This window comes from Hibiscus syriacus, unplaced genomic scaffold, assembly GCF_006381635.1.
Source record: "Hibiscus syriacus cultivar Baekdansim isolate YM2019G1 unplaced genomic scaffold, ASM638163v2 tig00110384_pilon, whole genome shotgun sequence".
Classification (NCBI taxonomy): domain Eukaryota; kingdom Viridiplantae; phylum Streptophyta; class Magnoliopsida; order Malvales; family Malvaceae; genus Hibiscus; species Hibiscus syriacus.
This window is the reverse complement of record NW_024062715.1, coordinates 5,411,866-5,423,708: the sequence shown is the minus strand read 5'-3', so window position 1 is coordinate 5,423,708 and position 11,843 is coordinate 5,411,866. Positions and strand designations below refer to the sequence as shown.

General features: G+C 34.8%; 2 protein-coding genes across 2 annotated transcripts; one reads left to right on the top strand and one right to left on the bottom strand.

Moving 5' to 3' along the window:
- Positions 1-508: 508 nt before the first annotated feature.
- LOC120122059 (2-hydroxy-palmitic acid dioxygenase mpo1-like) lies at positions 509-1,743 on the top strand. Its single transcript, XM_039141309.1, has 4 exons — positions 509-955; positions 1,056-1,118; positions 1,213-1,284; positions 1,389-1,743. The coding sequence occupies exons 1-4, from the start codon at positions 596-598 to the stop codon at positions 1,503-1,505; spliced, it is 612 nt and encodes a 203-aa protein (XP_038997240.1). The 5' UTR covers positions 509-595; the 3' UTR covers positions 1,506-1,743.
- Positions 1,744-1,773: 30 nt separating this feature from the next.
- LOC120122058 (cytochrome P450 704B1-like) lies at positions 1,774-3,428 on the bottom strand. The gene is made up of 5 exons (XM_039141308.1): positions 3,042-3,428; positions 2,711-2,926; positions 2,331-2,627; positions 2,080-2,243; positions 1,774-1,974 (listed from the first exon to the last, which is right to left on the bottom strand). Exons 1-5 carry the CDS (start codon positions 3,360-3,362, stop codon positions 1,926-1,928), a joined length of 1,047 nt encoding a protein of 348 aa, XP_038997239.1. The 5' UTR covers positions 3,363-3,428; the 3' UTR covers positions 1,774-1,925.
- Positions 3,429-11,843: the final 8,415 nt, after the last annotated feature.

The following is an 11,843-nucleotide window of genomic DNA, read 5'->3' as shown; positions in this document are numbered from 1 at the left end:
TAACTTTTTTTAGGGTAGATTACAAAAAAGTCCCTTATTATAGGGTATTATTTTATTGAGCCCTATAACTATTAAAAGTTACAAAATAATCTCGTCTTTACTTTATTGAGTCATTTGATTATTAAAAGTTATAAAATGATAACTTGACTATTCACATGTTCAAAATCTGTCTTTTTTTATTAAAAAAATTACAGTCCTTTGAACTAGACGTTAAGGTGACTGAGGTATGATAAAATATAATCTTAAAATCTCAAATGATTATACAACTCAAATAGTTATAAGATCAGGTTTTATCATATTTCAATCAACATGTTAACTTCTAACGTAAATGACTGTCAATTTTTTAAAGTAAAAGAAAGATGTGTAACGTACGAATAGTTGGATAATTATTTTGTAACTTTTAATAGTTGGAGGATTCAACAAAGTAATATCCTATAGTTAGTGGTCTATTTTGTAATTTATACTTCTTTAAATATTTAATAAAGGATCATTTAGATAGGGGAAAAAAAGACTTTGCTTTTCCCTGTTTTGGAAGTCTTCTCCTTTAACAACAAACCCAGAGAATTTCTGAGGGAAATTTGCAAGAAAAAAGAATATGGGAAACAATACTGGATTATTTGATCTGGAAAAGCACTTTTCTTTTTATGGTGCATACCATAGCAACCCAATAAATATAGCAATCCACATGTTATTTGTTTGGCCAATTTTCTTCACTGCAATCCTCCTCCTCGACTTCACTCCTCCTCTGTTTAATCTCACTCAGATTAATTTCTCTCTGTTTGGGATCCAAGTTCCGTTGGTTTTCAACTTTGGGTTCTTGTTAGCTTTGATCTACGTTGTGGTTTACGTGTGTTTGGATTTCAAAGCTGGAACCTTGGCAGCCTTCCTTTGTGGGGTTTGTTGGATTGTTAGCAACTTTCTCGCAACTCGGCTTGGCTTTTCTCTTGCTTGGAAGGTACACATTTTTACTTCCATTTTGTATGGACTTTGTTTAATTTTTGATTCGATTTTTATTTCAATTTCTTGTTTCAATCTATTTTTTCTTTCAATTTCAGGTTGTTCTTGCGGTTCAAGTTTGCTGCTGGATTGGACAGTTCATTGGCCATGGAGTCTTTGAGGTAACGGATTCTAATCATTGCATTCATACATACAACAAGTGAATGCCTTTAAATCATGTATTCGTTCTCCTAAAGATCGATTATTATGTTACAGAAACGAGCTCCGGCTTTATTGGATAACCTTGTTCAAGCCTTTGTAATGGCTCCCTTCTTTGTGCTGTTTGAGGTAATTTCATCTACATTTCTTTCAAAATAAATGAAAAGGGGGACAGAAACAGAAAGTGATTGATCTTAAGAAACATTCATAAATTTTTGTCCTTTGTTCCTCAGGCTCTTCAAACCTTGTTCGGGTACGAACCCTACCCGGGGTTTCATGCAAGTGTTCAAGCAAAGATCGAAACCGAAATCGATGAATGGAAAGAGAAGAAGCAGAAGTTGCTTCATTAGATTCTGCATCCATTGGCATTAGCTTGCAGGTGAGTTCTATGAGCGGAAAACTCAAAACAAAATCGTATCATACACATTCTGAAACAGACCGTTACAGCAGTTTTAATTAATAATGCATTTGTTGTCAAAAGGAGTAATCTCGTATTGTCATTATGAACAGAGTTTAGAAGCATTCACTTGTTAGGAATCCGAGTTGATTGCTTGCGAAATTCAAAGTAATGATATATTATCATTTGGATGACATCTGGTATGCTTAACTTTTCACCAGAAGTAAATCATGAACACCTTAACAAGATTGTCTGACTATTTTGAGCTTCAAACCTTTCTCCATCGATAGAATCGTCATCATTCGATACTTTACCGGATTGTTTGGCACCAAGCTAAATTTGAAAAACCTGCACAAAATGGCCAATGCAATCTTCATCTGGAGATAGGCCGAGTCCTTTCCAAGGCATATTCTTGGTCCACCCTGCATGTCTCAAGAACCAGTTAGCCACTATGTTGCAGCATAAGCTTAGAGTATCCTTTGATTGATTCGAGAGCTCGCGTAGATAAGATCTATTGCATATTATACCTGAAATGCAGTGAACTTGAATGGAGATGCGTTCTGGAAGTAGCTGTTGTATCACGCCCGGCAATCATGAAATTCAAGACGATATCTCTAAGACTTTTGTCTGTTAAACTCCCTTCCGGATCTTCACTTAGTTCGATAAATCTTGACAATATGTCATGCTTTATCTGAAATTCTCCACCAAGAAATTTTCGTAAGTTTTCCGGGAAAAAGGGGAAAGAAAGTAAATAAGCAAAGAGGCAACCTTTTGTTACCTTACTAGTTTTGCAGGATTCCCGAGTTTCTTTAAACTCTGCTTTTCTTTTCCTTATGACATTGTATGTAAACTCATCAATGATTTTGATGCTCTTTCCGAGAAGAGCTTCGGATCCGACATTGAGAAATCGTTTCAATTTCCACAGCGGATCGATGAACCGAAGTGTCACAATGATGTTTGCAGTATCGAATGCTCGAGCAAAGCTGTTATCCGGTAAACTGGGAGCCAATGTTCCAATTTCAACACCAAACCCCACCTTGCAAATGGAGTCTAATGTCATCCTCATCAACAAATCCTGAAAGAAAAAGGGCCAAATTTTGCATCTCCATCTATACGACAAAACCGGATAAAACCAAACAAAAACATCATAGGATTTACCTGCATGTCTACTTCTTGGTTATGGAAACTAGCTTGAGTTAGAATAGAATGGAGTTGCAGACTATATTCCCTGAAAACCACAGTGCTGAAATCCCTCAAATTCTTCGATGCAAACTTGAAACTAGCTGTCTTCCTTTGCTTCTTCCATAGTTCACCATCAACATTGAAAATTCCATCTCCGAGCAGCACTTCCATATATGAATGGTATGTTTCGCCCTTTCGATATTTTAAGAAGAAAACAAAACAGATATCGAAATCTCCGTTAACCGATATCAAGCATGTGGCAGTTGATGGAGAGAAGAAAAGAATAACGAAATAACGAAGGCTTTACCTTGGGGTAATTGGCAAAGTTGGTCTTGAGCACATGTTCAACATTAGCAGGATCAGCAATGTAATTATAAGTCGTGAATGGCATTGGGACCACGACGGTTCTCAATTCGGACAGGTACCCGACGAGCCAGTCGTGCATTCGGTCATAGTTCATTAATTGTTCGAGCGCCGCCCCGATGAGTGGCCATGTTTTGGGGCCCTTTTTGTTCCTCTGGTTCCGTCTGTAAACAAAGATCCATGAAATGAACATGCAAGCTAGCATCACTAGCCCCAAGTTGCATCCATCTGGAAAACCTAAAAAAAGACTGTTTTGAACTTCCATTTTTTAAGAGTAAAAATAATGTGTTGAAATCTAATTTGCTGGTGGAATGAATTGGGGGAAATTAGCGTTTTTTATAAGGATTTTGAACCATGAAGAACAAGATAATGCTATAATGTAGATTAGTTGTGAAGTTCGTGAGTTAACTACAACTTTTGTCAACGTTCTTTGCATGCTATATAGGTTTGAAAAGTTATTCACATCATTTTGCTTCCTTAACCTTGATCTATCCAAATGTTCTATAAAATAAGATTGTTAAATCTTCATATCAAAACAAATAATATAATTTCGGGTGAATCTCCTATAATGGAGTTCTTTGTTAAACGATAACATCACGAGATTATAGTGTGGACCAGGCCGTTGTTGAAAGTCCAAGAAGGGGACAGAAGGGGGCCACCAAAATCACCGAACCAAAGTCATATTTTGCTGCTCATTAATGCACCGAATTCGGTGCAATTAATGTGTTGATTTTTTGAAATTGGTAAAATTACTCTTTTAGTCATTTGGACTTTAGGATATTTACAAGATTAGTCTCTAAGCTTCAATTATAAATACCATAGCTCATTTAGCTTCAAAATCATCCCAAAAATAATTTCTTTCTCCCATTATTAGAGAGCTTTCTTGTGAGTAGTGAGTGTTTAGTAAACACATGTAAATTTTCTCTTTTAGTAAAAGATCTGCAGCAATCCGGAGACATAAACAAGTTTGGTTAAACTCTGTTATCAATTTCGGGTATTATTTTTCTGCTTTTATTTCGCATTCTCACTAATCTGGTTATAGGGAAATTACTCGTTACTCGTTTATTTCCCAACAACTGGTATCAAAGCTTTTGGTTGTGAATTTTGTCAATTTTTTGCGAGGTTACTATTCATTACTATTCACATGAATAGTGAAATTTTGTCGGCGATACGAATTTGTCGACGGAGGTTTTCTAATACATAGTGGTTCGCAAGAATTGTCAGAAACAATCCAAACGAAGCCAGATTCGAGTAGGAGCGATGGCTGCAGACGAAGGGAAGGTGAAAATTGAGAAGTTCAATGGTGCGGACTTTGGCTTTTGAAAGATGCAGATTGAAGATTTTTTGTACAAAAAAAATCTATATCAACCTCTCTCAGGGAAGCAACCAGAGGGCATGAAGAATGAAGACTGGGCTCTTCTCGACAGAGAAGCCCTCGGAGTTATCCGACTGACGTTATCCCACAATGTTGCTTTCAACATAGCAAAGGAAAAGACCACGGCGGGTCTTATGGCGGCTCTCTCCAGTATGTATGAGAAGCCATCGGCCTAAAAAAAGTTCACTTGATGAGGCGATTATTCAATTTGCGGATGGCGGAAGGGGCATCAGTGGCTCAATACTTAAATGAACTCAACACAATCACAACCCAGTTGAGTTCTGTGGAAATTGAATTTGATAATGAAGTTCGAGCTTTAATTATCTTATCATCTCTACCAGACAGTTGGAGTGCTACTGTTACGACAGTCAGCAGCTCGTCGGGAAACAGTAAATTAAAATTCGACGATGTTCAGAATCTGGTATTGAGTGAAGAAATTCGACGGAGAGAATCGGGTGAAGCATCAACCTCCTCAGCCTTGCACACAATGTCTAGAGGAAGAACTTCAGAAAGAAATTTAAATTGTGGCATATCAAAATCCAGACGGGGAAAATCCAGAACGAGAAAGAAAGATTTTACCTTTTATAATTGTGGCAAGAAGGGTCACTTTAAAAGAGATTGCCGAGCACTGAAGAAAGATACCAGCGTACAGGATTCTGCCAACATGATAGAGGAGACAGGTGATGCCATGGTTCTAAGCGTCAACAGTTCGATTGAATCATGGATCTTGGATTCAGGGGCATCTTTCCACTCCACCCCATGCCGAGAAATCATGGAGAACTATGTCAGTAGTGATTTTGGGAGGGTTCATCTAGCTGATGATGAAACCTTGAAGATCGTCGGAAAATGAGACATCCGATTAAAGTTGCCAAACCAGACCACCGATCTAGCTGTGAATGGAAGATTACCAAAGGAGCACTCATCATTGCTCGTGGTAAGAAGACTGATACTCTCTATGTAACCTCAAATTTAGAGAATATCATTGCGGCCGCAGATGCTGATGGAAAATCAAACCTATGGCACCAAAGGCTTGGCCATATGAGCGAGAAAGGGATGAAGACGCTTTTGTCAAAAGGGAAGCTGCCAGATCTAAAAAGTGTAGATGTCGGACTATGCGAGGATTGCATCTTTGGCAAACAAAAGAAAGTCAGTTTTGCAAAGATTGGCAAGACACCCAAGGCAAAAAGGTTAGAGTTGATTCATACTGATGTATGGGGACCATCTCCAGTTCAATCTCTTGGAGGCTCATTATATTATGTCACATTCATCGATGATTCTACGAGGAAGGTGTGGGTTTATTTTTTGAAGAAAAAATCAGAAGTCTTTGATACCTTCAGAAAATGGAAGGCCATGGTGGAAAATGAGACCGGTCTGAAAGTCAAGCGGTTGAGGTCTGACAATGGAGGAGAGTACAGAAATAGGAGATTCAGAGATTTCTGCGTAAAAAATGGGATCAAGATGGAGATAACAGTTCCCATGACACCGCAACAGAATGGCGTAGCAGAGAGAATGAACATAACTCTGAATAAACGTGCCAGAAGCATGAGGATACATGCCGGATTACCCAAATTTCTATAGGCTGAAACTATCAACACTGTAGCTTACCTGATCAACCGTGGGCCCTCAGTTCCTTTAGATGACATAATACCAGAGGAAGTTTGGAGCAAGAAAGAAATAAATCTTTCACACTTAAGAGTGTTTGGTTGTATTTCTTATGTACACATAGACTTTGCTGAAAGAAGTAAACTCGATGCTAAGTCCAACAAATGTGCCTTTGTTGGTTATGGCGGTGATGAGTTCGGTTACCGGTTTTGGGAATGTGATGTACAAAGACAGGACAACTGTAGAATCAAGCAGCTCCAATACCAAAGCTAAAACAAAGGAATTTGTTGAGTTCGAGGAGATTTCTGGAAATGATGTTCAGATCAGTCCTGAAGCAGTTCAAGAAGAACCATGCACACCATAACTAAGACGCTCCTCCAGAATTCTTAAAACAACCCAGCGGTATTCTCATTCTTTGCACTACTTGCTGCTGACTGACAATGGTGAATCAGAGTGCTATGATGAAGCAATGCAAGTGGAGGATTCAGTCAAGTGGGAGTCTTTCATGAAAGATGAGATGGTCTCGCTTATGTCAAATCAGACGTGAGAATTAGCTGAATTACCATCAGGCAAGAAAGCGCTTCATAACAAGTGGATTTACAGGATCAAAGAAGAGCACGATGAGAGAAAACGCTACAAAGCAAGATTGGTTGTCAAAGGCTTTCAGCAAAAAGAAGGTATTGACTACAATGAAATTTTCTCTCCAGTCGTAAAACTGTCTACAATCAGACTGGTGTTGAAAACTGTAGCTACAGAGAATTTACATCTTGAGCAGTTAGATGTAAAGACAACTTTCCTTCATGGTGATTTGGAGGAAGAAATCTATATGAGGCAGCCAGAAGGCTTCATAGAGGCAGGCAAGAAAAACCTGGTATGCAGGTTGAAGAAGAGCTTGTATGGTTTAAAATAAGCTCCTAAACAATGGTACAAGAAGTTCGATAGTTTCATGAGTAGCAGTGGTTTTACTAGATGCCAAGCAGATCATTGTTGCTACATCAAGAGGTTCGATAACAACTTCATTATTTTATTATTGTACGTTGATGACATGCTCGTTGCAAGCTCAGACATGCAAGAGATTATACACTTGAAGCAAGAATTGTCGAAGCAGTTTGCTATGAAGGATCTGGGAGCTGTAAAGCAGATTCTTGGAATGAAGATTAAGAGAGACACAAAGTCGGGGAGTTTGATGTTATCACAGGCTGAGTACATCAACAAAGTACTTTCCAGGTTCAATATGCAAGATGCTAAACCAATATGTACACCTTTAGGTGTTCATTTTAGACTATCCAAAGAACAGTCACCAAAGACAGAGGAAGAACGTGCACACATGGTGAAGGTGTTGTATGCCTCAGCAATTGGAAGTCTGATGTATGTCATGGTTTGTACTAGGCCAGATATTGCTCATGCAGTGGGAGCTGTTAGTAGGTACATGAATAATCCGGGCAAGGTACACTGGGAAGCAGTCAAATGGATCATCAGATATCTGCGGGGTACTACAAACAATGCAGTTTGTTTGAAAGGTGAATATACGATACTAGCAGACTATGTAGATGCTGACTTAGCCGGAAATGTCGACATCAGAAGAAGCACTACAGGGTATGTCTATACTCTAGGAGGAACCGCAGTGAGTTGGGTTTCTCAACTACAGAAGATAGTTGCTCTCTCCACAACTGAAGCAGAATATGTCTCTGTTACGGAAGCCGGCAAGGAGATGGTTTGGCTCCAAAGTTTCTTAGAAGAGTTAGGCAAGAAACAAAAAAACAATGTCTAGTATTGCGACAGTCAAAGTGCTATTCATCTAGCAAAGAATCCGTCTTTTCATTCCAGAACGAAGCATATACAATTGCGATATTATTTTATTCGGTCTCTTCTGGAAGATGGGATTTTGAAATTTGAAAAGATTAGGGGAGCTCAAAATCCGGCAGACATGTTAACAAAGACGGTGACAACGGACAAACTGAAGTTGTGTTCAACTTCAGTTGGCATGCTAGAGTAACAAGACCATAAATGCTGCTGCATTGATCGAGGTGTGAAGACAAATTAAAATCAGTCTTCAAGTGAGAGATTGTTGAAAGTCCAAGAAGGGGGCAAAAGGGGGCCACCAAAATACCAAACCAAAGTCATATTTTACTGCTCATTAATGCACCGAATTCGATGCAATTAATGTGTTAATTTTTTGAAATTGGAAAAATTACTCTTTTAGTCATTTGAACTTTAGGGTATTTATAAGATTAGTCCCTAAGCTTCAACTATAAATACCCTAGCTCATTTAACTTCAAAATCATCCTAAAAAATCATTTCTTTCTCCCATTACTAGAGAGCTTTCTTGTGAGTAGTGAGTTTTTGTAAACACCAGTAAATTTTCTCTTTTAGTAAAAGATCTGCAGCAGTCCGGAGACGTAAGGAAGTTTGGCTGAACTCGGTTATCAATTTCGGGTATTATTTTTCGCTTTTATTTCGCATTCTCACTAATCTGGTTATAGGAAAATTACTCGTTACTCGTTTATTTCCCAACAGCCGTCCCAAAAGATGTATATGTCATATGTTATTTTCGAGAAAAAGATTCTTAAAATATTTTAATAATTATGATCAAATTATAAAATATCAAAATTTATTATATTTTAATTGTTTCTCACAATATAAAAAAATCCAAACATATAAAGTTAAGACGATATCATAAAACAACTCTATAATTATAATTTTATCATCATTCAAATGCTTTTAGAAGCAAAATTATGATATTTTCCCCAAGTATAAGACCTCAAATTTTAGAATTCTATGATGCGCCAGATAACATTTATAAATGGACGAGCTTGATGTCGACTAATTGATTCGTTCAATCTTAAACGTTTCTACACTTTTCCAGCTGAATTCTTCTTGTAGATTCTCTACACAGTACTCAATCATCCAACTGAAAAATCAAATAGCTATGATATTGGGCCTATGGTTAGGGATGAGTATGGATTGGGTTGGGTTTTTGGTTAACCTGATTCCATCAAAAAATTGTACACCTTTCATCAGATTCAAAAACGATACGAAAATTATACATTCTCCGCCTAACCCGAATTGGATCTATCCGTTTGAGATAAAACTCGAACTTGATCCAATATGAAATAATATATTTATAAAAAATTATTACTTTTATTTAATAAAAAATAGAGATTTAATTAAAAATAATATACAAATGGGTTTTATTATAATTATCTTTAAATATAAAAGGTAAAATTACATTTTTTGGGTCGGACTAAATCAGGTCGGATCAAATATTTTTCACTATAAACTCGAACTCGACCCGAATATAATCTTTAAAAGACCCGACCTAATCCGAATCTAATTTATTTTAAATCCGACCTATAAGAGTCGAATTGAAAAATTTAGGTCCCGCACGTGGATAATATTTGGCACTAGAAACACATTACACGATCTAATTCAAAGAATAAATTTATTTTAATAAATTAAAATTAGGGCCAAATTGATAGAATATATAAATAACAGTTACCAAATATAAAATCAAACCGAAATAAGAAAAACATGAAGACTAAAGGGATTCGAGAATAAACAAAAATAAAAGAAAAATTAGACGTAATTAAAATATAAAACTTAAAATAATAAGATTTTATTGAATTATTAATTAATTAATTTAAATTAAACTCGTATAGGAAGATGTGAAAAAGAGGCAGTGTCATTTGAATGTACGGATTAAAATTTGAATTCGAAGTGTCAAAAGCTTATGATTTATGAATTGGATGATTCCTACACGATATTATCATAGGATGACACGTGTCAGAAAATTCTAAAACTTCTAAAAATATTCTTAAAATATAAATATATATATATATATAATAATTATTTTTAAAAAGATTAGTTGATTTTTTTAATTTTTAGATTTTTTATTTTAAAAATTCAAAAATTATTAAAACATTGAATAATTTTTTTAAAGAAGGGATACTATAAGAGACTTCATTAAAAACTCTCTGGTTCTAATTAGAAGAAAAGAATATTTTTGATAGCATTACAAAATTCAAGATATAAAACTCGAAACCGAAAAAAAAATTCTATCAAAATGTGTCATGTTTTCTTTTAGAATTTCACCTCACCATCTTAGTTAGGGATGGGCATGGGTCGAATTTAGGTTGGGTTTCGGCCAACTCGACCTGACCCGACCAAAAAATTTTACATTCTTCATACTATCCGATCCGACTCAAAAAATATATACCCTCCACTCGACCCGATTTTTTGAGATAAAATTCGAACTCGATCTTACTCGAAATAACAAAAATATTATTTTTATTCAATAAAAACAATGATTTAATTGAAAAAAATTAATATATAGAGGGGTATTATTATAATTATTCATAAATATATAAGGTACAATTATATTTTTTTCAGGTCGGAACCTAACCCGGCCCGAATATCACAACTAAAAATTTTGACCCGACCCAAACCAGAAATTTTTTAAAAAACCTAAGTCAGAACTTATCCGGTTCAAGTCCCATGCCCATCCCTAATCTTAGTTGAAAAACAAAATAGATGGAGTGAAAGTAATAACAAAGAGAGAAAAAAAAATGTTTGCGACGAACTCCTAACAAAAAATATTTCAAGTACTTAAAAGTTACTTCATGCTAAATTATAAAAATTAAGATTTTGGTATGTTACATAGGTAAGATTAATATTAAGGTTTTACAAGTTGGGCATAGCTATGAAAGATAATCATAAATGCCATCCTGCAAGGCTGCAAACTGCAGAAAAAACATCGCCTCATCCCCATCAATCTCTTTTGTTTTCTCCTTCATACCATACTACTTGGGTTAAAATACACCATTTCTCATTTAATTTCACATTCTTTTCTGTTTTACTCGTCATACTTTTAATTTTATTAATTTATTTATTAAATTTTTAAGTTGTTACTATTTTGATATTTTATTATTTTCATATGATGTGAAATTTTTATTATTATTTAATATAAAAAATTTTGAAGGTTGACTATAGTTGACGGTGGGCGTGATTATTCTAAGTTTATTTAAATTTAATAATAATAAAAATATTATTTTATTATTTATTTTAAAATATTTTTATATTTTATAATAAAAAAGTTATGTCATATAAAAATAATAATAAAATAAAGTGATGAAAACATAAGTAATTAAAAAATTCAGTGAATAGATTAAAAAATTAAAAGTATAGTAAGTAAAATATGAAAAAATAAAATAAAATTTAGTGTACAAAATATTTATGTGAAATATTCAAGAACGCCATTTTAATAAGCTTATCTACCTTCACCAATTCATTAATCTTTTAATACGAGAGGGATGCTGTAAAATGGAAAAATAAAAGAAAAAATAATTTTTCTATCAAATTACAAATATAAATTTATAAATATTTTATATTTTCGATTGAGGTTAGTGTTAGTGCTAACCATATGCTAATATTAATTTACAAATTATATATAATACAAATAATGTATTATATTTCTGATATATATATATATATATATGTCTTTTAAAATTTTATAGATTTTAATTATAGGATGGCATGGATGTCGGGGAAGCAATTTTCACGTGGACCTATTCATCAAGTAGTTGGAGTTATTTATTTATTATTGTTTTTTACTTTTTAGTTTATTTTCGTATTTATATTTTCAACCAAAGCTTTCAGTTTTACCCATAACAACACTTCCGCTATTCACCTTTTTTTTTTCATCTCCTTCAATCAATCCCTTTGCTTAAAATTCTTTGAAGCAAATAATAAACTTATTTTAACCCTCAATTC